The sequence below is a fragment of the Ostrinia nubilalis genome, chromosome 8 (assembly GCF_963855985.1).
Source record: "Ostrinia nubilalis chromosome 8, ilOstNubi1.1, whole genome shotgun sequence".
NCBI classification, from domain to species: Eukaryota; Metazoa; Arthropoda; class Insecta; order Lepidoptera; family Crambidae; genus Ostrinia; species Ostrinia nubilalis.
The window spans coordinates 14,877,099-14,904,966 of NC_087095.1; the positions used below are offsets into that span (position 1 = coordinate 14,877,099).

The 27,868-nt window shown below is 38.1% G+C and overlaps 2 protein-coding genes across 7 annotated transcripts; one reads left to right on the forward strand and one right to left on the reverse strand.

The window, feature by feature from the left end:
* The first annotated feature begins 386 nt into the window (after positions 1–386).
* Positions 387–2,965, forward strand: LOC135074013 (2-acylglycerol O-acyltransferase 2-like). Its single transcript, XM_063968318.1, has 5 exons — positions 387–579; positions 772–997; positions 1,287–1,730; positions 2,026–2,225; positions 2,560–2,965. Exons 2-5 carry the CDS (start codon positions 780–782, stop codon positions 2,715–2,717), a joined length of 1,020 nt encoding a protein of 339 aa, XP_063824388.1. The 5' UTR covers positions 387–579; positions 772–779; the 3' UTR covers positions 2,718–2,965.
* LOC135074007 (FK506-binding protein 5) lies at positions 2,962–27,868 on the reverse strand. 6 transcript variants are annotated; one of them, XM_063968299.1, is made up of 26 exons: positions 27,684–27,868; positions 17,314–17,496; positions 16,567–16,707; positions 16,286–16,318; positions 14,824–15,006; positions 14,398–14,541; positions 14,023–14,205; positions 13,646–13,777; positions 13,259–13,573; positions 12,758–13,072; positions 12,356–12,670; positions 12,087–12,275; positions 11,870–12,010; positions 11,465–11,785; positions 11,204–11,386; positions 7,876–8,007; positions 7,466–7,789; positions 7,148–7,336; positions 6,896–7,033; positions 6,557–6,652; positions 5,854–6,168; positions 5,624–5,780; positions 5,368–5,534; positions 4,959–5,285; positions 4,706–4,885; positions 2,962–4,631 (listed from the first exon to the last, which is right to left on the reverse strand). In XM_063968299.1, the coding sequence occupies exons 1-26, from the start codon at positions 27,844–27,846 to the stop codon at positions 4,444–4,446; spliced, it is 5,154 nt and encodes a 1,717-aa protein (XP_063824369.1). In that variant the 5' UTR covers positions 27,847–27,868; the 3' UTR covers positions 2,962–4,443. The 6 variants fall into 6 exon arrangements, with proteins under 6 accessions (XP_063824369.1, XP_063824370.1, XP_063824372.1 ...); XM_063968300.1 differs by lacking the exon at positions 16,286–16,318; XM_063968302.1 differs by lacking the exon at positions 6,557–6,652.

Consider the following 27,868-nt stretch of genomic DNA (forward strand, 5'->3'; position numbering starts at 1 on the left):
ATGCATAAAATATACATATTTTAACAAAAAATTGTCAGTTTCAAGCAGCAAATTAAGCAAGTGTTCCGTAACGATGGTTATTTACATTGTTATTCGGATTTTTTTATTTATTTACGAAACTTACAAAAGGAGGACTTGATACTGAAAGCATTTTCCGCCAGTAGACCTTTAACAATTTTATTCAAGAACTAGATTTTGCCCGCAACTTCACGCGCGTAAATTTCAATCTTTCGCAGAAACTTATTGGCGCTAGTTTCCCTGTTGAAAAAACCTTGAAAACTTCTTCCTAGGGCCACAGAATATACCTACTAGGGCCCAAACTACGTAGTGATTATTCAAAGTTATTAACTAGTACAATATGATCGTTTTTAATTTAACTGCGGCATACTAAAAACGTGACCTCAAAGTCTTTCAGTCAGTTTTCATAAGTGATGGATGAGTGATGACTAGGTCTCTCAAAAAATAAAATTAAATCTCATGGAAGACAAAAAGTTACCGTGCTTGCGAAGTTATAGTGACAGAAGGAAAATCATTATCTGTGTTTGAACCTTTGTTTCTTTTAACAAAAATTGTGTCCGGGTAAGTAAGTAAAGTACCTATAGTAGGTCTACCTGCAATGAGATCAATGTGATTAAGCAATAAACGATTGAGTATTATCGTAACTTTCATAAGTTAAGATAATACTCAATCGTTTATTGCTTGATTGCTTAATGGACCTCATGGTCATGATTGTGTGCATCATTTTACTATTGATTTATATTTTCTTTCCAGAAACAACAATGTTCCCAAAAATCCAATGGGCTCCACTAGACGTGCCGTTAAAAAGGCGCCTGCAAACGCTTGCCATACTCGGCATGTGCCTTATCTTCGTAATAGGAGTGCCCTTTACCCAATATCTGCTTTACAAATTGCTCTACTCGGAATACTGGTGGGTAGCCATCTTGTACCTAATGTGGATGATCTACGACATTGAAGTTTGCAATCGAGGTGGACGGATGTAAGTTCTTTCTAGTTTAAAATTATTTGACCTACCTACCTACTCAGTTGCTTGGCTGGTGACAGTGGATGTGGCAATTAGATGCTCCTCAAACCTTGAATCAATCCAGATAAAAATAATGTTGTCCACCATCATTATCGGTCCTATCGTCCTGATGATAGAAGAATTAATATTTTTTTCTGTTGTCATTACCAGCGACTAATAGAGTTTAGCTATAAGTAATTTGATATGACTCATTCGGTGATTACGAGTTTGATCAACAACACTTAAAGGCTTGATATGATTTCAGATCAAACTGGGTCCGTAACTTACCCGTGTGGCGATACTACTGCGACTACTTTCCTGTGAAGCTCGTCAAGACGGCTGAGCTAGACCCTTCCAAGAACTACATCCTAGGCTGCTTCCCTCACGGAGTGGTCACCTTCGGCGCCTTCGGGGCATTCGGCACAAATGCCCTAGACTTCTACAAGACCTTCCCCGGGCTTACCGTTAACATGATCACATTGAGAGAGCGCCTGATCATTCCTGTTTTGAGAGAACTGTTCCTTGCTTGGGGAGGCTGTTCTTCTTCTATGCAAAGTCTGCTATACTTGCTTAATCCGAAGAAACAGAAGGGGAAATGTGTGACTCTCGCTGTGGGTGGAACTGCGGAACTACTTGACACACATCCTGGAGAGTACAACGTGAAGCTGCGGAACAGGAAAGGATTTGTTCGAGTCGCCTTGATGACAGGGTATGTAGCAAACAACATCATGTTGATTTTAACAAGACTACAACTACCTAACTCACTCACCACGTATAAAACAAGTTCACTTGGAAATATGGTTAGCGTTCACTAAGAAAAAATATCAAAAAATTATTCGAATATACCTACATAAAGTCAGTCACCTCACCTTTGATCAATGTCGTGCTATATTTCATCTACCTAGGCTTTGTCGTGCATTAATTTAAAAGTTGATAGACAAAAAATCACTACACGCGTGTAGATTATAAAATAAGTTTTTTTAAAACTGTCTTGTTAATTTCAGTGCTTCTCTCGTGCCAGTATTGTCATTCGGCGAGACGGACCTGTTCCGGGATTTTAACTATCCTGAGGGCACTCTGATGAGGAGATGGCACAAATGGGTCAGTCAGGTCACTGGCTTTATTCCCGTCTTCCCGATTGGGCGAGGCGTATTCCAGTATTCCTTTGGTATTTTGCCATTCCGGAGACCAATTACTGTTGTTGGTAAGCTTTATCAGAATTTATAAATTAGTATGTTTTAACAATATTTAGCATGATAGGTAATCATGGAATACCGATAACTAAACAATTAGTTTTTAAACTGAAAGTAGGCTGAACACTTCTCTAGGCTTAGTGAAATTAGGTAGAGCACCCTCTAGTAAAGCTCGCCAGCTATACTAAGAATTTCCTGCGCTGGATTTTAATATAGAGTTAGCAAAACACTTGATTTCAGCCTTTAGTTATAGATGTTTCGAGCCTTATAGCAGCTAAATAGACCAAACCAGTTAAGTGTAAGTCATCACTTCAGTGTTACAAAATACTTATGCGTTTGTTTCAGTGGGAGCCCCAATACACGTGGAAAGGAACCTAGAGCCTTCGACAGAAGAAGTGGACGCTCTACACGCTACATTTATGGACAAGCTTACCGAACTATTCGAAACTGAGAAGGCGAAGTACATCACCAATCATGAGAATGTGAAACTCGTAATCGGGTGAAGAAATCCTTAGTAGTTATCAGATAATCGAACGATTTTTACCAAAGTACGGGTGATGGGGAATAGTATTTGGTAAAATCCAACGAAAACCTCTGCTGAGCAAATGGCAATCCAGAAGATTTTTACCAAAGAGCCGTCAATGATGACAGACATCAATGAAATGCTCTTAGCACGGAAATTTGGGTAAAAAATCAGCATAAATTACCTACACAGCTAATGGTAAGAAATTTCAATAAAATATCACAACAGTTTTACAATTTTTATTCATTTTATATATTTACATTTTATATACAATTTAACGAATGCGCGCGTCTTCGCGCACCACTAACTCTTTTGAGCATTTAGTTTCATTAACTTCATATTTCCCTTAACGTTTCATTAATGAAGGTATCATTATAATTATACACAACAATTTATACATACTGAGAGAGCGGGAATGATACATAATAGGCATGAAGCTACGTTACTTTGGACTTCGTTATCGGTTAGTTATTGGACTACTTACATCTAATATAATGCTATTTTATCATTTGAAATTACACTAAATTAATCTTGTATTCGGTATTTTAAGCAGCTCGAAAATTGATAAGGTATCTAGTAATTAAAATGACAGTAAATAGACGAAGGAGTTTGCTAAAGTCTTAGGAAAAATAAAAGAAGTCGTTAAAGTACCGTAGTAGCATGCGGGCCTCAGTCAGCGGATCAACACAGGAGGCTTTTTTTCTTGGATCGTATACAAACAAGACTACAACCGTTTACGTAACCTTGTACTCGGTATATTTCTGGTGAATGAAAAATAAAAGGATCTTGTTCTGACCCGCAGATCCCGCCCAGCGAACACTCACGCAAAAAATCTGGAGTTTATGAATAAAGCCACTCAGTTATCTTTAACCCTTCTAATTTACGGAATATTAACTTGCTTTAACCAATCTCAAAAATTAACGCAAACTTTGTAGCTAAAACAAATATTTTTTATTTAGTTAATAATTTGCGATCCCTTCCCATAAGAAATGTTGTTTTCAATGTTAGTTAACATAACAATCCGAGCCAATTAAAATTAAACATTTAGCAAAAGTGGCATCATTCAGAAGCTCCGAAAACCTAACACAAACTTAACAGAGACAACGAAATCTAAGAGGCTATGAACGTCATTAAAAGTAAATGGACAGATCCCATACGAAAAGAAATAATTGTTCTTGAAATGGACATGGACACACTGGAAAACGGTAATCTCACACCAAATATCATACAGATATTGCTACCGAATAGATTGCACAGTCTTAACAAAGTTAACAGTAAAAAATCAAAATGCCATACACAGAAAAGAAAACTAACAAGGAGGCAGTTATTATTAGTAAAGTCAAATCAATTTCACATAAAAGAAACGTCTCACAAATACCATTAATTTAACGTCTAAAGAATCTGTCCTATTATTAAAAAAGTCAATCCAGTAATCGTTCTGTCACATAATCCGTACTAAATTTAGGCATTCGTATTCTAAAACTCTATCAAAGTAAAAGTTTGATCCCAAGAACGTGTAATTGTCTAAATTAGATTTGATCCATCCGCAGAATGAAATCTTCAGAGGGAAGATTTTTGTTATAGATCACTAGAAGCGGGCAGATCGTAAAGTCGTAGTCAAGAGTCGATCGAGGCCTGGTGCGGCCGAGACGTCATAACAGAGAAAACCTAGAGAAAAATAGGTTAAAGTCTTTGAAGCGGAGAGCTCACGCTTGCTTCGGGTGCGGCGTGGGCGCCGGCGGTGTCGGCTTGAAGCACTGCAGCAGGAACGCAGTGTACATTATGAACGCTATCGACAGGGCGATCAACGCATACATAAAGATGTTCAGCTCGGGCTGTCTAAATCGGTTCTTTCTCAGCCACTCCAGTACTTCGTCTTCCGACATGATGTCGCCTGAATTGACCAAATTAGCACATGAGTTTCGAATCTTACCAGTACAGATTTTAAAGTCTCAATAATATCCTTACCTCTATAAATACTGGGGAATCGTTTCCTAAAGTAAACGATTGCTGGAAGTTTAGTAACGCCCCATTTGCGCGCATACCGAGGATCTTGCATTTTCACAAAAGTGATGTCCAAATTATCTGTTTCGCTATCAATGTTTTCCAACTTGTCCAATACAGCACGACTCTCAGCAGATTTTTCGTCTACAAGAAAAGTAAAGTTAACTACTGAGAAGAGAGATTTTAATAGGTACTTCGTAAGCGAAAGATTACTTACAGAAATAAACAGCCAAGAATTCATTTTCTTCCAAAAGTTTATCCAGCATTTTCCGGTTGACTTCCTCAATTTCATTTTTAATTTCAAAAACGTCCTGAGATGTCAACCATTGCAGGATTCTGTCAACTTGGTGTAGGTCTCCGTCGTAGAGCATAGGTACTTGTTTGCGGAAATATATGAGTGTGGGTATGTTGACAACGTTGTACTTGGCAGCTGCTTCTGGACTTGCGATCTTAACGAAATCAATACCAAACTGGTCGACTTCACCATCAATTTGTTCCAAGGATTCCAAAATCTCTTCGCATTCTGGACAATCTTCATCATCATCTGAAAAAATATTCCCCTTATATTGACAAACAACTGAATGATTCTGTTCTGCGCCTGAAAACGAGAAAAAATTAAGACTTACAGAAAAAGACAACCAGTAAGTGAGATTCGTAAAGCAGTCTTTCCAACATTCTTTCGTTGACTGATTCAATTTCATCTGCCAGTTCTCGATTATCATCATCTATAAGCCATTCGAGGATAGATTCTTCATTTTGTAAATCTCCTTCGAATAGAAGTGGGTTGCCGTTCCTGCAAAGAAAGAAAATATGACCTTAAGTTACTTGAGTCGCATTATTCGGCTTTTGATACACTTGTTTACTCGCGTTATTCTACTTTACCTAAAATAGACCATAGCGGGGAAAGTTTTGATAGAATATCTTTTGGCCAGTTGTGGATCTTGTATCTTGACCATGTGTATACCGTAAACGTCGCATTCATCATCAATACTCTCCAATCCCTCTAAGATATGATCGCAGATGTGACAGTTTAATTTATCTGAAAAACAAATTATTACTGAAAAACTATAAACAATTTATAGTAACAGTCATGAATCAGGTTTTATACTTACAGAAATAGACTGCTAAATATTGTGTCTCTTCAACCATTTTTTCCAACATTACTCTGGTAATCAGTTCTATACGATCTTCTGTTTTCTGCGTAATCAGCCATTGAAGTACTTCTTCTTCCTCAGCTAAAGACCCTTCGTACACGTTAGGCACATTGCTTTCGAAATATACTAATACTGGAAAATCTGTAACTCCGTAGGATTCAGCTATTGAGTAGTCTTGTGTTTTGACAAACTTGATGCCGTGGCGGTCACAGTCATCATCAATGTTCTCCAGTTCTTCCAATATGCCCGCGCACTGCTCGCAGTCGGGGCCGTCTGAAACACCACCAAGGTCTATTGCCAGTTAGGTTGCTATGACGATTTGTGAGCAATCTCCCATGGAGGATTCATTTGTTCCGTATAATGCATTATAACTAAAAGGATTCTATTGGAATTGTGCAAATGAATGTCTCTAAACTAAAACTATTGGCCAAAAAAGACATCACAGTGCGACAATACAACAAAGGAATTTGTGTAACATCTAGAAATCAGACAGAGTTCGTGGACGTCTTTGATAATGTTGGCTAAAGTACAGAATCCTACACTATAAAGAAAACATGCTGCATGCTACTAGAAAATATTGGGTAAGTTAAAGGACAATGGCGGGGCACTATTGAACACCGGGATAAATTCCCAAAAGGCATCGACTGCACAATATGAGTACCCTCTTGATCCTGCCCCTCTTCCTCCTCGTGGTCTTTCTTTTTCATCGCCTTTCTCATTGCTTTTGAATTGCAAATCTCACACAATGTTTTGTTCCCTATTAAAAAGCAACAAGTTAATAGAGTTACATAACAGTAAGCAGAGATGTGTTATGTTATAGCGTCATTGACTGTTCTGTTTTTCACATGCTGTGTTATTGAACTTAGTACCTTAAATATTTTTAACATTATTTCTCGTCAAATACCCTTTTGACATGATTATTGTAGTTGACACACGTAGATCATAGTCGTGTTAATTTGTGAAGTGTACAACTGTGGCTGTAGTTCAATAAGCAACTTACAGAAGTATACCGCTAAAGACCCTGATTCCTCAATTAAGTTGAGCAGATCTTGCCCTTCCAAGGCTTCAATTACGTCACCAGCCGGGTTTTTCTGAGTCAATAGCCAATTCAGCAGTTGATGTTCGTCATAAAGATCGCCTAAAATTAAAATATGAAACTATGAGACGCTGCCTAAAAAGAAATTGGGGAAATCGCCCCTCTCTGCAATCTACAATTTTATGATGACATGATGATGCATAACAAATTACTTACCGGCAAAGATGACAGGATCCTTAGATCCCATTTTGAAGAACAGAACTGCTGGGAGAGCGAAGACTCCGTACTCCTTAGCCATCTGCCAGTCGTTTATCTTCACGAAGTTGATGCCCGCGCCGTCGGCGTCATCGTCAATGTGCTCTATCTCAGCCAGCACTCTGGGGCACTGTTTGCAGTCATTACTGTCTAAAACATGTGATATGTGCAATATAATTGGGACTATGAGCGAAAATTTACAATCTTTATCTATAATTTTGTGAAAACTTGTAAATGTATCTCGATTTCTGTTTATTTATCGAAGTACAAAATACTCACAAAAGAATACGGCGACATAATCCGATGTTTGTCTTATTTTCTGAAACATTTTTCTGTTGACTTTTTCTATGTGATCAGTTAGTTCCATGTTTTCAGGGTTTGTCAGCCAATCTAATATTTCTTCTTCGTCGTCAATATCTCCATCGTAATTGATGTATTTGCCTTTTCTGAAGTAAGTGATCCCAGGCGGATTGCGGAATCCATACTTTTTAGCCATCAGTCTGTCACTGCACTTAACTATTTTTATTCCGTATTCTGCTGCTTCATCGTCAATCAATTCAATATGGCGGAGGACCCTTGGACTTCCTGGATCATCGTCTTTGTCTAAAAGGAAATTTTCTGTGTCATGATCTTTCGATGTTTATTTGCTCCCACTGACATACTCATGCCTACACAAAAATGCTACTTACAGAAAACAACAGCCAAAAACTCCTTTGTCTCAATATATTTGAACAATTTGTCTCGGTCTATTTCTTCTATACTCTCATCTTCTTTTTGTTTGACCATCCAATCCAAGACCTCAGACTCATCCAATAGATTTCCTAAAATATTTTAGTCTATTACAAAATGCTGAAAAGTAATTGCTAAAACAATATGTTTTAAAGAAACCACATCCATTTCATTAAAATTTAGGAACTCACCATTATACATCCAATAAATGGCATGCGCGGATACAACTACAGCAATACCATGCTGACATCATTCGTGTGTAAAATGAGTAATGACAGAACTTAATAGAAAAATGTATTTATTTAACAAAAGATTGATAGCGCCGACTCAACAATTCAACGTAACAATAATAAATAAACATCCATGCGAATTTTCGGCCAACCAATACAACTTACATATCGACATATTGTCACACAACGCCGGCACTTTTGCAAGCGAAAAGCACTAGACGACATGGAGGATGATCTTATTCAAGCCACATTCGTGTTCGAGAGGGAGATCCCAGAATAAGATGATTTCCCAACCCGTCTACCACTTTCCGATACTTAATTTGCAAAATGAAAATGATTTACAGAGAGATAAACTTGGCACTGCATTTTTGTAAGACAGAATATTAAAGTTGTTGATACAAAAGAATATGAACTATAGATTAAAAAATCTAAAAGATAAGTAGCTTTTTTAATAAATGTATTACAAAATAATGAGATTCCATGAGAACTAGAAAACTATATGAACATGAAATCCTTACAACAATAAGTCTTTCAAGATGGCACGGCAAAATACAATTAGAAATGCCTTATGTTTGATGTTTTTAACTTTAATTTCTAAATATTGGAATCAAATAACAATCTTAATAACGATTTGTACACCTATATGATGTCTCTAGACATCCCAATATTTAGTTTTTAGTGTTCTTGAATTTACAGTAAAGCATAATACTTTGAGAAGGATGAACCAATGTGGACTGCTTTCGCGTGTTTGTCTGGTTTTGAAAGAGAAGCGAAAGCAGTCCATATGCTACATGTTACAACATTCAACCCTGTTAAGTGCTTGCGGGGACCAAGGGACACGAGGTTATAAAGCTAGCGTGTTAATGTGCAATGGCAAACGATGCAACGTTAGACCAGACTATGTATATTAGATGAGGTGACATTAAATTCGACAAGGATCGAAAACTATAACGGTAACATTCGTGTCCACTTGACGCCTCGCGTGCACGCTTACTCACAGTAATACCGGGCGATATTACAGTAAGTAATTGACTAGTTGTTTACCACCACCAAATATTGTCAGACTCGAATAAACCTTTTTTCCCCTTGGACGGCTTGTCTGGCTTGGCCAGCGCCTTGTTTTTGCCCTTGGCCGGCTTCACGGGCTGCAGTTTGTCCCTCCCCTTGTCCAGTTTCTTGGGCGGCACCTTGGTCGGCGTGGCTTTGGCTACTTTGGTCGGGCTTTGGACTTTAGTAGGACAGCACTGGTAGGGTTCATAAGTCATTTTTGGGACAGCCGGTTTCGCCCCCAATCCAATGTAGAAACAGCGATCGCCTGCAGTCAGTAAAAATCTGTTGTTTTAAACCCGCATTAAAGGTAATATACAAAGTTAATACTGTGCATTTAAAGTTATCGCGCCGTTAAGTCTAGATGGATGTTAGTAAGAATAAGATTGAAAACATTTAGGTAGGTAAGCGTTCGCGAATGACTGCAGGCGACAGCTTATGCTAGGACCCATGCGGGTTCCGTATTCGACCATGCAGATGTGTGACGGGTAGTGGGTCCGTGCCTCCGTGCAGGGTTCTCGGGGTCCAACGCTAATACTCATTACCTGTAAACATTCGTTTTATTCTACCAAAAAAACTATCATCTTCAGCGTCGTCGTCATCGTCGTCGTCATCATCGTCATCTTCATCATCATCATCATCTTCGTCGTCTTCGTCATCTTCATCATCATCATTTGCTTTTCGATGACGCACACTCTTATTATTTGCACTTCGTTTTTCTTTTTTGCTTTTGTTATTATCTTCATCATCGTCTTCGTCGTCATCTTCATCATTATCCTCCTCATCGTCATCATCATCCTCATCAGAGCCATTCTCGTCGTCGTCATCATTGTCATCGTCATCATCATCCTCATCATCATCACCCTCATCATCTACTTCAGTCTCATTGTCATCATCGTCATCATCGTCATCGTCGTCGTCATCATCGTCGTCATCGTCATCATTGTCATCACCGTCATCGTCGTCATCGTCATCATCGTCATCGTCGTCATTGTCATCGTCGTCGTCATCATCACTGTCTAATTTTGAATTTTTACTAGATTTGGTCGCCGGGTAACGAATTTTTAATTTTCCAACTGTTTTCCAAGTGGGTTTATCTCTAGCGGCGTTTAATTTAAAAAGGCTTTTTATTTTACTTATTTTGTCCTCATTTTTGTCATTGTCATCTTCATCGTCATTATTGTCATCATCATCGTCGTCATCGTCATTGTCATCGTCATCATCATCGTCGTCGTCGTCATCTTCATCGTCTTCGTCGTCGTCGTCATCGTCGTCGTCATCGTCGTTATCATCATTATCATCGTCTTCGTCGTCGTTATTATCGTCATCATCGTTGTTGTCATCATCATCCTTCATATTATGTTTCACGGCGTTCTTGCCAGGATTACGTGGTTTTTCTCCGGGAAACCTAACTTTGAGTGTTCCCATAGTCTTCCACTCTGCAGGTTTTGCATTTTTAGGCGTATTCTTACTAGCTGTTCCTACATCAGCTTTGCTCCGAAACCCCGAGGACTGTTTATCACCATCTGCACTGGCCTTCGATTTAGTATTAGCTTTATATTTTTGGCGGTGGCTATCTTCACCTGCAGGCATTAGTAACTGTCATGCAAAATGACACAGCTCAAACATCCAGCATTTAAGGCGTAAAATAGTACATTTTATTGTAAAGATTTCGAGAATGATGTCATGCACGTAATATTTTGCGTCTCAACAATTTTAATATTATAAAATCTTTTGATCATAATTAAGTAGGTAGATAATATAGAAATTTATTTAAATGGATGTGGATTCTTACTTTTCTGATCTACAAGCCACTGCAGAACCTTATTTTCGTTCTTTAAGTCACCTATAAACAGGACACAGTCGTAAGATATTATTCCTTGGAGCTACATGTAAAAGACTTCGTTAATTTATTGTCTATGAGAAGTGATTGTAATATTCACAAGTATCTCCTTCATAAACAAAAGTTAACAATAATGTTATTCATTACAAAAAGAAAAAAAAACCTTACCATCATACATGATTGGCACACCAGTTTCATAGTAGACCAATGCTGGGAAGCTGAAAATGCCAATGTCTGATGCCAATTTAGCATCTTTGGACTTTACAAACTGAATTCCATGTTTGTCAGTATCATCGTCAATTGTTTCAAGTTCCTCCAGGATTTCATCACAAGTGTCACAATCGTCATTATCTAAAAACAAATACATAACATTAGGGTCCATTAAGGCCACATTTTCAATAAATACTCGTGAAAAGCATAGATACATACAGAAAAACACAGCTAGATGTTCCACGTCGTTAATGAGGTCCTTCAAAGTCTTTCTATCGACATTTTCAATGATGTCTGGCTGGGAGTCGTGAAGCTCCAACACCCATTTCAAAATGGCTTCTTCATGCATTAAGTCCCCTTCGTAAATGGTCCTGAACTTGTGCCTGTAGAAAGCCAATGCGGGCAGGTCTGAAAGATCGTACTCCTTGTCGATACCTTCATCTGAAGTCTTCACGAAATCGATATCTTTCTCTTCACATTCGTCATCGATGTTCTCCAACTCACTCAATATCTTCTGTGATTTCTTATCGCCTTCCTTGTCTGCAATACGATGAATAAATATTATATTGAATATCATAAACTATTCATTATGTCTAAACATTAAGATATGAATAAAAATCTTACAGAAAAAGACAACAACGTGGTCGTTTTCTTCCAAAATCTTTTCTAACATTCTTGAGTTAACTTCTTCGATCTTTCCAGGGATCTCCAGTGTATTCTCATCAGTCAACCATGACAGAACTTCGTCCTCATCCTCGATGTCACCTGTGTCAAATCATGAATAATTAGAGCATTTGTTTTTCCACTAATTTGTTTTTGCTTTAAAAGAATTTGTTTTTACCCTTGTAAATCAGCGGGTCCTTGTTTCTAAAGAACACAAGCGTAGGGAAGGTCTTGATCCCGTATTTCTTGGCCAAAGAAATATCTTCAGTGGTTACGAAAATGATACCGGTTTCATCCAGCTCGTCATCGATGTTCTCTAGTTCGTCCAAGATATTGTCACATTCTTCACCTTCTTCGCAGTTACCACCTAAAATAAGTAAAAAAAAATTACATCCCTAGCTCATTGACAATATTTTAATAGGTAGGTATGTATTTGATAGTACTCACTAAAGTATACAACGACATATTCGTGTTCTTCGATAAGATCAGTCAAAATTTCATCGGTAACCTCTTCAATAGTTGCACTATTCTTTTGCTCAATAAGCCATTCTAACACTTCATCTTCATTCATCAGATCTCCTTCGTATATCGCTGGGATATTTTCTTCAAAGTACACTAGAGTAGGAAGATGATCGATTCCAAACTCTTTAGCTTCTGCTTCGTTATCCATTCTCACTATAACAATGCCTTCCTTTTCCAGTTCATCATCGATGTTTTCAAGTTCGTTTAAGATCCTGATGTCTTGCTTATCATCCTTATCGTCTGTCAAGTAAATTCATAATCATAAATTAATTACAGTGCTTACAAAAAGTCATTTCACATACACAGATGTAGGCAAAAAATACTTACAGAAAATAACAGCCAAATAAGGTGTGCTCTCAATAAGTTTGTCCATCATTTCATCTGTTACTTCTGGAATTTCGCTGTGTCTTTTTTGGTGAAGTAACCAACCCAGCAGTTCGTCTTCTTTCATCAAGTCACCCTCATAGATGTGAGGGATACCTTTCTCAAAGAACACCATTGTTGGAATCGTTTCAATGCCATATTCTTTAGCTTCTTTGTCATCATCTATTTTAACGAAAGCGATGTCATTTTGATCACACTCATCATCGATGTTTTCCAATTCAGATAAGATCTTCTGGCTCTTTTTCTGATCCTTGTCGTCTGAAATAAATTTGATAAACTGTATTTCATTTATATGCCAGTTCTTGACAGAATAGTAAAAACTAAATTAGAAGTTTGAATTATTACTGAACAATTTCTGAGCGGCAAAGTAATTTAAAGACTTGGCATAGTTTCAAGTGTTTGACCAATGTTAAGGCCGTAACAAATGTCAGAAAAAATACTTACAGAACAGCACCGCGACGTATTGCATTTTGTCGATGATCAAATCCAACATCTCATCAGTGATGTCTTCGATTTCATCGCTCTCCGTCTGGTACCTGAGCCATTCCAGAACTTTCTCTTCTTCTTCTAGGTTGCCTTCGTAGTAAGTTGGAATACCCTTTTCAAAGTACAGCAAAGTAGGCAGCTTTTCGATTCCATATTCTTTTGCTTCCTCATCGTTATCAATTTTCACAAATGCAATGCCAAGTTGATCACATTCATCGTCAATGTTTTCCAATTCGGTTAATACTTTCTGTGATTTGCGGTCGTTATTATCATCTGCGAAAACGGAATATAATTAAAAACAGGTTCACAGTGTGAGTGGTGGATGTTGATTTTTACAAAACTTACAGAATAACACGGCGACTGTCTTTCCATCCTTGACCAGACGATCTAACATTTCATCGGTGACATCTTCAATCTCGTCCTTTTCCAGTTGGTCTACCAGCCACTCTAAGATTTCTTCCTCATTCTCCAGATCTCCTGTAATGTTCAAATTATTTTCAAGGTCAACTTTCACATTCGCAGAACAGGTGGGTTTTGTTATGACTGAATAAAAAGATACTTTGGAACAAAATGTTATGTATGTACTCGAAATGAATAATTCCACCTACACAAAAGTACAATTTATCCTCGAAGATTTATAAGATCATTACTTTATAAATATAAACAGCTATTAATCCGCTTGCTATTTGAGAATTGTTGATGAGAATCATCAAGGTTCTTACCATCGTAAACGTTGGGGATCTGCTTCTCGAAGTAGACGATGGACGGAATGTTGTCAATGCCGAAAGCCTTGGCAGCCTTCACGTCGTCGATCTTGACGAACTGGATGCCGTGGCGGTCGCAGTCATCGTCTATCTTCTCCAGCTCAGCCAGCACCGTCATTGACTCATCGTCGCCGTGGTCGTCTGAAAGGTTGATGAAATATTCCTCATTAGAATCATCCTTGTTTTAATTGAATTTCTATTTTATCTTGCAATTTGCCAATAAAATAATATTATCATTTCCTTTGAATAGGTATCCTCATTTACTACAATCGAAGAGCAAGTTCATCTCAAAGTATAATTTAACATGTATCTTTTATGGAAAATCCTACTCACAGAATAGCACAACAAGGTTGTCCACATTCCCGATGAGGGTGTTCAAGGTCTTCGCGGTGACGTCCTCGATGATGTCCTCCTCATCTCCCGTCGACTTGTTCGCTATGAGCCACTCCAGCACATCCTCTTCTCTGCTCAATTCTCCTGGAAAATGTAAAGGAGAAAGTTTAATTAGTGATGATTCGCTTATGAAAAGATCAATCAATCTTTTTTACTAGATGTAAATATTAATTTAAGGAAAGAAGAAAAATAAAAAGATATTTTTATTAAAAAAAAGTCTAGACGTGTTTTTAGAACACCCATGACGTGATATTTAAAACACGACACGGAAAAGGAAAAATATTCGATGACGCAAAACACCACGTTCAAAATCTCTGGCGCATTTCGTAATACAAACGTCAGTAACCGCGAAAATGAGTCACGAACCTTCATAGATAATAGGTATTTGATGCCTGTAGTACACCAGTCTTGGCAGCTCGCCAAGACTGTACTCCTCGGCCAGGTCCTCATCGTGGATCTTCACAAAACCAATCCCGAGCTGGTCCGCTTCGTCGTCAATGTTCTCTAGCTCTTGGAGAGCTTTCGCACATTTCTTGCATTCAGGCTTATCTGAAACATTTCGGAGAATCTGCTGAATTTTATGAACAACCACGGAACGTAGCCTTTAATCCTTCCGTTGTCTTCCCCATGCCATAGGAGTTGAAGCTGTGCTGTTAGGTGCGTTGCTCATGAACTGGGTCGGTGCTATAACGGAAAGTTTAGTGTGTGTAAGTTATGAAGCTTGTATCGTGCAGAATGTATGTTGGCGTTGGAATCTGAGATGCCTCAGTCTAGTTTATGGAGTAGACATACGTCTTGCATAAATAGAATAAAGAAGCGGGAACTATTTTTATGTACTCAGCTCTGCATACCAAACAATCTTACATGGGCGAGACTTAACAACATTAAAACATTCTAAACTACCGCCGTTTCAGGCCTCACCGGTGTTACCACAGCTATTCTATGGAATGTTTGTTTCATTAAAACACAGGTGAACGCCAATCGATTAACATTGTATAGAGTTTAAGATGTTGACAGATATAAATAGGATACGTAAACAACTTCTCTAAGACATGCTCTACCGTGAACAGTGTGATTTTCCATCAAAAATTTGGGTCAAGGTCATCTGGTCAGTTATTATAATTTTATGATGTACAGTACGTCGATCGTAAAGTCCATTGTTTTGGTGTTAGGAATAGATGAGATTTTAATAGTTTTTGCGGTCGTTAAGGAGAGAAAATGTACAGTTGACGTCGTCGTCGGCGTGACAGGTCGGTCCGTCAATCCGAGCTTGCTGGCGAGACGCAAATAGCTCGCCCGAAATAGATAGCCTCACCGCCCGATAATGCAAACGCGTTTTTGATTCTGGCTTTCCCTTACATCAGACAGACGCTAACGGCTTATAATCCTGAAACCGATCTCGACTCGAACAGAAACCCCGTTAATGAATAGATAGAGACAGATTTATGGATAGATGAAACTACAAGTATGTTACTGGAACAGCTGAAGATTGAATGTAACAATTAACTTCAACATATTGATATGATTACTTGATATGTAATGATATGCCCACTGAGTCATATTAACTCATATTACTGCATCGATTTCTTGTGTCTGTGCCAAATATTTAATTAGATGCATTCGTCATCAATTGTTCGTTTAGAATAACAGGAGCTGACTTCGTAACAGGATTTTCGATTCGATAAGACTCTCTTGCCAGATAAGAGACACTGAAAAGCGTGAAGCGCGTCTGAAACATAAAATCGTACAAATATCTATTCTACAAAGCGAGAAGAGGTCCAGCCAAACTGACATTGAAAGGAGCATGCCGCCATCTGGTCTTACTTACTGTTTGAAGGGCCGCAACTTTTGTGATCAGGACCTACGTCAAAAACACAGTCAAACACACGGCACAATGTACAGACTCTAACCTTTACTAGACAATTACGATGAGCAAGTAAAGGCGACAGATAAAAACTACGTACACAATATTTGACAGAACTACATTACAAGATTTTACAGATCGGCATCGGCCGGAATGTTAGTTGAAATGGCTCTTGAAAACGAATTTATCACAATAGCTCATAAAGACTATGAAGAACAAAACACTGAGAACACGCGGGTACTTACAGAAGAGAACGGCTACGTAGTCTGTGTCCTCGATGATCTTTCCCAGGATCTTTTGGTTCACTTCTTCTATCCGGTCAGGAAGGTCCATTGCTTCTAAACTCGTCAAGAAATCCAGGACGCTTTCTTCGTCCATGAGATCTCCTACAACGTTTAAAGATTGATTTACTTTTATGTGGTGCTGAATTACTCTTTTTGCTATCGTAACACGTATTGGTAAATACCGATAACTCAAGAGGTGAGGATGTATTCCATGGGAATGTGTTTTGTCAGAATGTTTATGTTTAACGTTCAGTCAAATAGATCTTGCTTTTTTACGATTCAAAACCTTAGTTTTGCTGAAGTTTGAAGCTATAAAATAGATTAATATACTCGCAGTGAGAACTTGCGTACTTGCCAGTACAAATAGTAAAGGTGTTTAATGCTTTTGCAGCATTGAAATGGTTTATCTTTCCTGTGTTTTCACACATTCTGTACTAAGCATCTTTTTCATCATCAATAGAAGAAAACTTTGATGAATGGTGCCTGCCCTCTTTAGAACCACTATATTTGTATTAAAATTTGATTCACACATATTAGTGAAGTCACAGTTCCGTCACAGGACCTGCACAATATTGTACAAACGCAACACTGTAGCACTGATACAGATCTTAGCGAACATTGACGGAACTGTAGCTTCACTGTGTAATTGACCTTTATTCTCTTTTTTCGTTTCATTTACTTTCAATGCTATCGGTAGTCGAAACCTACCTTCGTATATGATCGGCTCCTTCTCACGGAAGTACGTGAGGGCGGGGAACTTCGTGATGCCATACTGCTTAGCGAGTCGCTTGTCGTTGATCTTGACGAAGTCGACACCGAACGTGTCGGTGTCATCGTCAATCTTCTCTAGCTCTTCTAATACTTTATCACATGTCACGCAGCTTCTCGCATCTGAAATAGACATTTATTGTGTTACGTGGGTTATAGCTGAAGTATGTCCTTAATGCATATTGTTTAGAGATAAAATCGACCTGATTACTTCAACTGGTACCTACTCTCAGCAACTAGCCTTTTCCATTGATTGATCAGTGCCATGAGCTCTTAAAGACTTATGGTCTACTCTTTTCTTCGCTTGCTCTTCGGTATTTCTAGCCTAGTTCTACCCCTCTCATATTCTCGAACAATATCATCGTCAATAAGTTATCATCCGAGAAGTTGAGAGCCAGCTGGCAAAATTTATCCAGAAGCATTCTATTCACTATTTTCTTGGAATTTTAAACGCCTTTGGGTTGTTAAATCTTAGTAATGTTTGTAGCCATAGAGTTTATTCTATGCGTCTAATAAAAAGTAGCTATAGTAGCTCGGTAAACGTTCCCACAATGTTTCCAATTAGGTGAACTTTTAATTGCTGAAATATAGCGCTTGCTATTGTAAATAAACACATAAAACTAATAAATGTAAGGCCGAAAGTTTACGATGTAGCCATTTCACGGCCGGCTTGGTCTGACGGTCTAATTTGTGGTGTAGCTGCTAATTTAACTGCTTGAGCTTTATGATTTAGTGTATTTGCTGCAACATAGTCGTCTACACCTAATGTTACGGTGCATGGTATTTCAGTGCTATTTTTATCAGGATCTTTAGCAGATGACGAATTAAAATTACTTACGACACTTTTTGGGCCGTGAACGGTTGAATCTTTGGTATCTCTTTACTCTACAGCAGTGTTTCTTAACCTGTGGCCGTGGGCTCCGTGGCCCCTGGGGGTCTGGGAGCAAATGTATGGGGGTCCGTCCATAGCCTCATCTATGGACCATTTAAAAATCGTAAATAAATGCCACCAAAAGTCTCGTAATTGAAATTAAAAATTGAACTTGATTTTCTAAGAGGTCCGTGGACAAAAAAGGTTAAGAAACGTTGCTCTACAGCTTTAATAGCCTCAGAGCCCTCAGACGTAACCTAATCACTTTCATGATTATAAATGATCAGTTCTTCACGGTTTTCGGCTTCATTCATGCATTGCGTAACAAATTCCATAACGTTAACAGGTCAGGATTTCGGTTCCACGTTGCGGTTCAGACTGAGAGGATGTTTGTAAATAACTTGTCCCAGTGAAGTATTTATCACAGTTGGGTTAACTCCAGATGTAATTTCGTGTTATTGTTGCTGGATGATCTTGTTTTATTCGAGGTGTATTCGCACAGTGATATTCCCAGTAATAAAATCAAGTTATTGTAACATCCGTACAGCACTGATGAGCTATTAATTAATTTTGAAAGTTATTGTTTCCTTAAATAATCATTTTGAAGGATATAATGATAAACAAACATCTCGTGATTTCTGAAATGAATCTTTGCGGGTATTCAAGATTCAATACATCTACTTTCAGTTAGTTCAGTTTCAGTTGGGTTCAATTCCCACCTTAGGCAGATCGATTTTTTCAAGTTGTTTTAAAAATTTATATCGAGAGGTGAACGCCAGAAAAAAAATGATAACTATCTTCCTTCAGTGTTAAAATTTTTTGAAGCAGCTAGGCGTAGCTCTTTGGGGATTAAACACATTTCTCATTAAATCTGGAGATTACATCTATTGGAATAGACTTATTTAAGTTACACCAACATCACACATCAGAAATAATTACGAAAAATATTACAAGATAGCAATGCAATTCGCTTAGAGCGTCTGGCAACTAGAGTCGGCAACCATCTAACTTTAGTGTTAATGGGAAGAAGCAAAATTAGAAAACTAAAATTAACTGACTCGTAAGAGACCGGCTTCAGCTAGAGACAATGAAATCATTTTACGGCTCTGCAACATGCTACAAATCTTGAGGGCGACTTATATTATGTGGAGGGCAAAATATTCATTATGACCTACGATCCACAATAATGAATTGACACAAGACATTGATCTTTGTATTCAACTCGAGGATAAACGCACCGTGTAGATATTTTGAAGTTTTTAAAAAAAAATCAATGTCTGATTTCACTCTAAGGAATCTTAACCCTTCATTCGACGGAATTTTTTTTTAGTTAAATTTATAAAACAGTTACTGATTTCGTTTCTTAGCTTGTCTAGGACCCCAGAAAAAATACCCAAAAAAATCTAACTATTTCAGTTTCCTGAAAAACCTATGTCCAGTATACTGGACGTTGCCAAGTTCATAAGAAAGTGACGCTCTCCAACCATGTCCAGTATACTTCCCGTTGTCGAAGAGACAGAAAAAAGAAACAAGTGGTTCCGTAATAAAATATTAATTATCATCATCATAATTTCAGCTTTATGACGTCCACTAATGAACATTGTCCTCCCCCAATGATTATCAGGTTGGCAAGTGGGCTAACAACCGGCCAATCTGATAGTCACTCTGTATCCTGCGCCTTCCTGCTACCTTTATGGGTTCATCTGTCCACCTTGTGAGTGGACCTCCCACGCAGCGGTTGTCGGCACGTTGCCTCCATACTAGAACCTTGTTGTAGCCATCAGCCATCAGTTCTGCGTGATGTGCGCCCTGCCCATTGCCACTTCAGCATGCTAATCCATAAGGTTATATCAGTGATTTTAGTTCTTTTACGGATCTTCTCATTAGATGTCGCACAGAAATACCAAGCACAGCCCTCTCCATGTCATGCTGTGATATAGAGAGGGCTTATTGTGAGAAGTAACCTTTCAGTAGGTACCATTATGTGATTACTGGGAACACACTTGGACCTGTTGCTGATTTCTTGTCCTGCACTTGGACCGCCATCAAGGTGGCGTTTTGTGCAAGCACTTCAGCACCAAGGGTCAATACGGAAGCTCTCTGGAAAGACTACAGCACTGCTCAAGCTTCAATCAAATCGAAAGCCTCCTCATAGTCCACGTACGCCAAGCGTTATGGCAAGTAATACTCTTTGGTCTTCTGTATAACCCTGCCGCAGTGTATGGATGTGGTTTATGGTTACAAAGACTTCTCGGACACCAGCATGTAATAACCCTCGCATAAAAACTTGTAGATATGGCTCGAAAGCGTGATGGGACTATAATTCTTCAGTAAGGTGTTATCCCCTTTCTTGAATAAGGGTACCACAACGCTTCTGGTCCATGCCTCTGGCATTATTCCCTCGAGTAAGACAAAGTTAAAGATTTAGCTGTCTATATTCATGTGCTCTATGCAAGAACTGATGGAAAAGCAGGGTGAGAAAAACAATTTTCTCATAAAAACCAGTATCTATATGAAAAGGAGTAGTGTTAGGCGGCACCAATGCTACTAAGGCTTGTTTTTTAGAGTTGATACTCTGAAAAACGGTACATAGTGAGGCAGAAAACATTTTATGTGTGGATCCCTAAAATATTATTATCAAAACCCACAAAAGTTAATTTTCTAACAATTTGACAACGGGATGAATACTGGACATAGTATTTAGCAGTTACTTTACTAGTAATTCGACGACGGGAAGTATACAGGACATGCAAGTTATAGGTGTCGTAAAACGAAAACAAAACTCTGTATGACAGTAAATACATTGTAAGTAGCTTCGCAGGTATCCTATCTATAGTTTTTAATAATATTACAAGAGTATTAAGCCGTAAAATAATGAATAAAATGCAATTTACCGAGAGCCCGCACAGCGGGCCCTTCCTCTCCGTCATATTATTGGAGATTGCTCGCGTCTCATCGATATTGGTGCCTTGCTGATTTTTGACAGCATAGTTAGATAGTTCAGGGAGCAAATAAACACCTTGAGTTCAAGATATACGGTCAATTTTTTTACGGAGATTTATTTTCGTTCAATGGGAAGTATATCGCACGTCGTCGAATTAAGGGTTAAGCTAACAATATTTTAGAAATGTAGAGCTATCATTTCAACCTGCATCCAGACGAAATAAAGGGATGAAAGTTATAGGAATCCATCATTTCTCATGTTTGGAATATGAGGAATCATTAAGTGCATTTTCATTAAGCTGGTTAGAAATAAAAGAAGACACACATCCCAATGAACTGAAATGAAATCAAACTTAGGTGCCTAAAATATTCTTGACATGCGTTATTGAATTCAGTCAACTATTCTAGTTGCATCAAATGGAATTCAATTCAAAACAGTGAACCTGAAATTCAGTCAACCGTCTATTTGTTTGACTTTCAGTAATGCTATTTACGAAAATCAGCAGGCGGTGAGCGGCCATGACTTTTGCCTGCGCCTGCGCCGTCACCGTCTGTGTCATCATAACGTCAGTCACCCGGCGTCTGATAATGATGCAGCCTTGAGCATTCGCGATTTATGACTTGAAATACTATTTTATTTATATGCTTCTCCAATGTGTGGGCTAGACCTGCCGCAAGTCTACGTCGCCAAGAATGACAGGTATCTCACGAATTGGACTGACACACCGCGGTCCAAACAGCCCTATTATCAATAGTTTAAATGGGTACTGCTAGAATATGGAGTTTTTAATACTTACAAAGCAATCGTATTCATTTGACAGTTCAAAACGTACGATAAAATCTGTATAACAATGATACACTGTAAAAATACATTCGTCAAACAGAGACAAATACGATGAATGAGTTAAAAGTCCATAGGTAGTCTTATTTTTTAAATCTGTTACGATCCGAATAGATTGCTATTCAACCTACCTAAAACTAGCTCTACAAAAATTTTCCGCTACATAGGTACAAAAAATGCAACAACTAGATTGACTAGAGCGATTTTAACATTAGGCTTTCTATATATTCATATTTGCAACATTTCAGACTTAATTGTAGATTTCAGTGGAGTTGGAGAACTACGATATTAGCATACAGAAATGCACAAAAGATCATGCGTTGAAAATGCATAATATCTAAAGATTTTTTTTAGATTAGATTAAGACAGTAATCAAGTGATTGCTTATCACATTATTATAATATCAATAGATTATTATCTCAAAACTGATTTTACCGCCATCAGAGCTTCGTGTTAGAGCTGGCCTTTGGGTTATAGAGACACCATTACAAAGCAAAATAAATGGTTACAGTGATGAGAAAAGAAGTCAATGGAGTGTGTACATTAGTTATAGACAGCGGAAACGGGAAATACTGGAAAATTCACAATTCCCTAAGATGATTCTCTAGGCTTCCTACATGAAACATTGAATTCCAACGATCATAGTGTCAAAGGTAATGTCGTGTCCTGGTAAAATCCTGGTCCTGGTAATGATTAATTAGTTACCTTTTGTTTTATAATAATTTTGGTTTTGATATTGGTTTTGATATTCAATATTAGTTTTGGTACCTAACTGGAATCAACAAAAATAAATCTCGTTAAGAAGTTTTTGTTTAACAAGCAATCAATACTCTATCCAAAAATATATTTGCCCTTGAAATTACCTTAGCCTACGTATGTAAGTAATTCAGCAGTCTTTTTGCAAAGTCACCCTTATTACAACTTCTTAGACTCTCTATTTCAGAGCGTCTTCATGTGCTGTTACGTATAGAATGAGAACAAATAATATCTCCCTAGTTACATTGATATGGCGAAACATTCTATTTTAGATTTTTCTTTCGGTTCAAATTGGGTAAGTAAATATACAAAGTGGTCATACATTAAATAAATAAGGAACATCGTAATACATAAAACCGGCACGCACAAAGGGTTCCGTACCATTGATTTATGAAATTATTTTTTTTTTATTTAAGTTATTTGTATGAAAGATTACGCGGTAATAAGCGGTTTACGATTTACGAGGTATTAAAAAAAACTACTTACTAGATCTCGTTCAAAACAATTTTCGTTGGTAGTTTTTATAGTAATGTACATCATATGTTTTTTTTTATTTTTTATTTTCTTATTTTAGAAGTTAGAGGGGGGGGACCAACTTTTTTCCACTTTGGAAGCGTCTGTCACGCAAACTATTCGGTTTAGAAAAAAAGTATTTTAAAAACCTCGATATCATTTTTGAAGACCTATCCATAGATACCCCACACGTATGTGATTGACGAAAAAAAAATTTTTGAGTTTCAGTTCAAGTATCAAAATCTTAATGCGGTTCATAGAATACATCTACTTACCAAGTTTCAAAAGTATAGCTCTTATAGTTTCGGAAAAAAATGGCTGTGACATACGGACGGACAGACAGACAGACATGACGAATCTATAAGGGTTCCGTTTTTTGCCATTTGGCTACGGAACCCTAAAAAATGGGCTTATTCCCAAAGCTCCACGACTCTATTGCTCTTCTTTTCCCATCGGGTCCATGTAAAACGTTCATAAAATACTTTTTAATTTTTGATGCCGCGACCCTTTGGGAATCAAATTAAGAAACTTAATTTTTTTTAAAACAATAGAGCTGTGATCTTTGGAAATAAGGCGCCCAAGGTTTAATATTTCTTAGCATTATGTTGCATTACATAAATAAAGAGCAGAGCTCTACTAGGTATGCCAAAATGTTTTCGAAATGAATAAGCAACTCTCTACTCGTACTTAATAAGACAAATGTATCATCTTCAAAGGACCATAGATTGGTTAAGGTTTACTTATACAGGGTGTTAGGTAAATGGGTATATGAGCCGACACTAGCCCATGTTAACATGGGCATATAAATGGTATGGTGAAGTCAGAAAATTGATATTATCATTTTTTTTTTTCATACAAAATATTTTTTATAAAATCCGATTTGTATGAAAATTAAAATATTTAAAATTAAGATATCAATTTTCTGACTTCACCGTACCATTTATATGCCCATGTTAACATGGGCTAGTGTCGGCTCATATACCCATTTACCTAACACCCTGTATAGCTAGGTTAGGCTTAATTTGTTACAATTTCCATGGACTTTAAAGGGCTCCTAAATAATTTTATCCAAAAATGCATAGTTTGCGATTTAACCACAAAAGTGGGGGTAGCACAGGGTTTTCAAGGGTGCAAACTTGGGTCTAAAGCTACTTACTTTCATCGAACCTAATAACATAAATAGTATAATCAACATAGCAACATAAGTACACACATGCGCGTTTACGATGCTTGATGTCGATTTTGTTTGACTATCTTATTAAATAGTTCGTTGATTCCAAAGTAACATAGGAATCATAAATTGTGCGATCTGAAAACGATTTCCATGCACGAACCCGCGGGCATAACGTGTACATAATAAAATTAAAAATATCTCTGAAAGCAATGGTGCTCTGGACTCATACTTACTTATGGTGTATTTATTTTTAAGCCCACTGATTCATATTATCCAGATTAACCGACATTATCTGAGAATGATGCTGCAGCTATATTCAGTTGAATGAATGAAAAAAAGTGTTCAATGAAACAGTAAGTAGGTAGTTAAGTTGTTTTTGTTTACAACAATAAATCATTACGAGTAACTCTCATAACAATAATTAATAAATGTCGATACTCGACAATCATCTGTATGGATCAATCATTTTATGTTCACAACACTACTAAAAACTACATTACTACTAAAACAATAGATAGTTTATCCACAGTAGAAATCATCCCGTATGTCATGTGTTTCGCATCATCTCACCTTTCATCAAGTGAGATACAAAAAGCTTCCCCGCAGTGGTTAAAAAACACTGTATGTAGCTTTACAGATTTACATGCTGTTTATGAATGACTAGCATTTCGCCCACGGCTTCGCGCGCGTGGACTACATTATTTACATATTTTACGGAACCCTATTTTTTTCCAAAATAAAATTTAGCCTATGTTACTCGTGGATGATGTAGCTTTCGAATGGTGAAAGAATTTTTAAAAACGGTCCAGTAGTTTTTGAGCCTATTCATTACAACCAAACAAACAAAGTTTTCCTCTTTATAATATTATAATTGTAGATAATATCGGCAGTCTCTCAAAATAATATAACTCGAGCTGCGGAATCAAAATCAATAGGCTCTCAAAATCTTTGAGATCACCGCAAGCTTTTCCATCTTGTCTTTTTCTGACATTATTTTATATTTTTATTTTTCATTGCTACTTCAACGTGGGTAGATAACATGGGACGTGTATGATAGAGAAGCTGATATGGAAAATACCAGCAGTTGTTATTGATCCAAATCATGAAATCTGGATTGTTTATACAATATGCTTGGCTAATTTTAAAAATGATTGCGATGATTAGTGCCATTTGTCTGGACACTTTTTCTTCAAAACTAGCAGCTCTAGTTGTATGACACGCGATAGATTTTAGAATCCAACCAATCTGTTTTATTTAGTTATGTTCTGCACTAACAAACTTACAAGAATCAATAGATCGGTCACATGAAAATATTAGGAACTCTACATTTAACCTAACTAACGGTTACCTACTCGATACTATCTTCACAAGTATTGATACAATGGAAAAATTATTAGGATAATATTTTCATAGATAGAAAGGCCTCAAGCTCAAAGCAACGAGGAGTAGAGCAAGCAGATATTGTCTTGTCAATAAAGTAAAGTGCACTTTAAATATTGCTGTTGTTGCTCTACACAAAGTAATACGACTTTAGACTGGGTTGCAACATCTTACTTTAACTGTGACAAACGTCAAAAATCTGTCAAACTCCGAACAAAAACACCGGTTATCGTTTTCATTACCGTTAAAGTTAGGTTTTGCAACTCGGCCTTAATATACGACGAAAAGGTAATTAACATACACGTGCGTAAAGATTAGCGTCCAATACAAACAAATATGAAACCCAAAAGCCAAAATAATCCATCAATCTTAGCTGATGAATTGCAGAAGCAGGAAGACGTCGATAAAGTGACAGCTGTTTATGAAGTTAACAAGGATTGCAGTTGAGTAATGAGCTCTACATAATTAATTGAATCTGTAAACACCAATAATAACAATTTGCTTGTTACCAACCAAACAGGCACATAGTATAGAAAGATTTTGGTGCATCAAAGAGCATGAAAATACAAGCAAGAACGGAAGATTTCGTTAAGTGCTACGTGCAAAATTATTGTATTCTTCTTAGAAGACTGTCTCGTTTTCATTAATCCACGAATTAATGATAACATTCTTGATTTTGGATGTTATCCAAGAGAAACAGTTGTACGGGACCGTTTTCGTAATTATGTGTCTTTTCTATAACAAACCCTGTTACTTCGAGGCCTATTTTCGTAACATTTTTTGGAGGATACTATAGCAATAGCATGCTGAGCTCTTTCAGTAAGATTGCGATTTTAAATTTAAGGAAGGTCGTTGGCTTTTAATTCTTTTGTAGCAAAACTAGAGAGGATTTGGAAAATTTTCGCTTGGTTTGTTGTTAACTGAAGCTGTAGGTCTTTCATTATTTCAGACTCACTTCAGTAGTTAGCTATGATCATGATACAAACTACGTCATTAATGTTTTGTTTACGTTTGTTGATATCATCATTAACATCATTGATGCCATTAATGTCATCGTCGCGAATTCAAAGCTTTTGGACAGTAAAACGTTCTGTTAATGAGGGGGAACCACTAATCAACTCATGGCAGTGTAGGTATAGTTAGCTCAGAACAATCTAGTGCATCAGCCAAGAAACAATCTTGCAATCGTGCGCTTCGACAGAGATTTATTGCACTTTTTGTGTCTAGCCAGTGCATCCTCGCAGTGAGTGAGAGATGCATTGCAGACAGCAACGAATATAGATAGCAGTGTCGAGTAACTGATAGTCGTGTGCCGGCGGGCGGCAACGCGTCCTCACTCACAAAATGCACTTTTCTCAAGAGGCATCCGAGGAATGCGATGTCAACAAACATCTGTGACAATAGAAATAGTCTAGAATGCCGAGAGCACGTAACAGAGCACGTCCAAGCGGCGCATGGCGACCACACACTAGTTTTAGCCGAGCCCGGCCCGGCGTAGGCGCCGCGACCTTCGCAGCATCGTGGAACGGTGGAAAACGAGACACGCCACCATTTTAGGCCGCGCCGACGGCCGAGCCGGGCGGGTCAAGTTTTATTGTCTCCGCGGCTGGGTTGCATAACTCGCGAATCGAGCTTCGAAAATATCATGCGGCTGCGGCGAGGCGGTCTTCCCGCCGGCCCGTCCGAAGATCATTAACTCGAGGGTAACCCATTTGGACGGGCGCCGTCGCAGACGTTTCGCCACGGGTGTTGGCGTCCGGCCAGCGCCGAGCCTCGCAAAATTAGCGGAGACACGCGCCGGTCGGCGAGCGGCGGGCGAATGCGGCACTTACACCAGTACACCGCGACGAAGTCCTTGTCTTCCAGCACGCGTTCGAGTTGTTTGGCGGTGACCTCCTCGATCTGGGGTTCGTGTTTTGTGGGAGCGGGCGATTTGCGCGCGTCGGCCGCGGCGAGCAGTAGCAGCACCGCCAGGGCCTTCAGCCACCGAGCCATGGCGAGGGCGCGCGCGGACTGA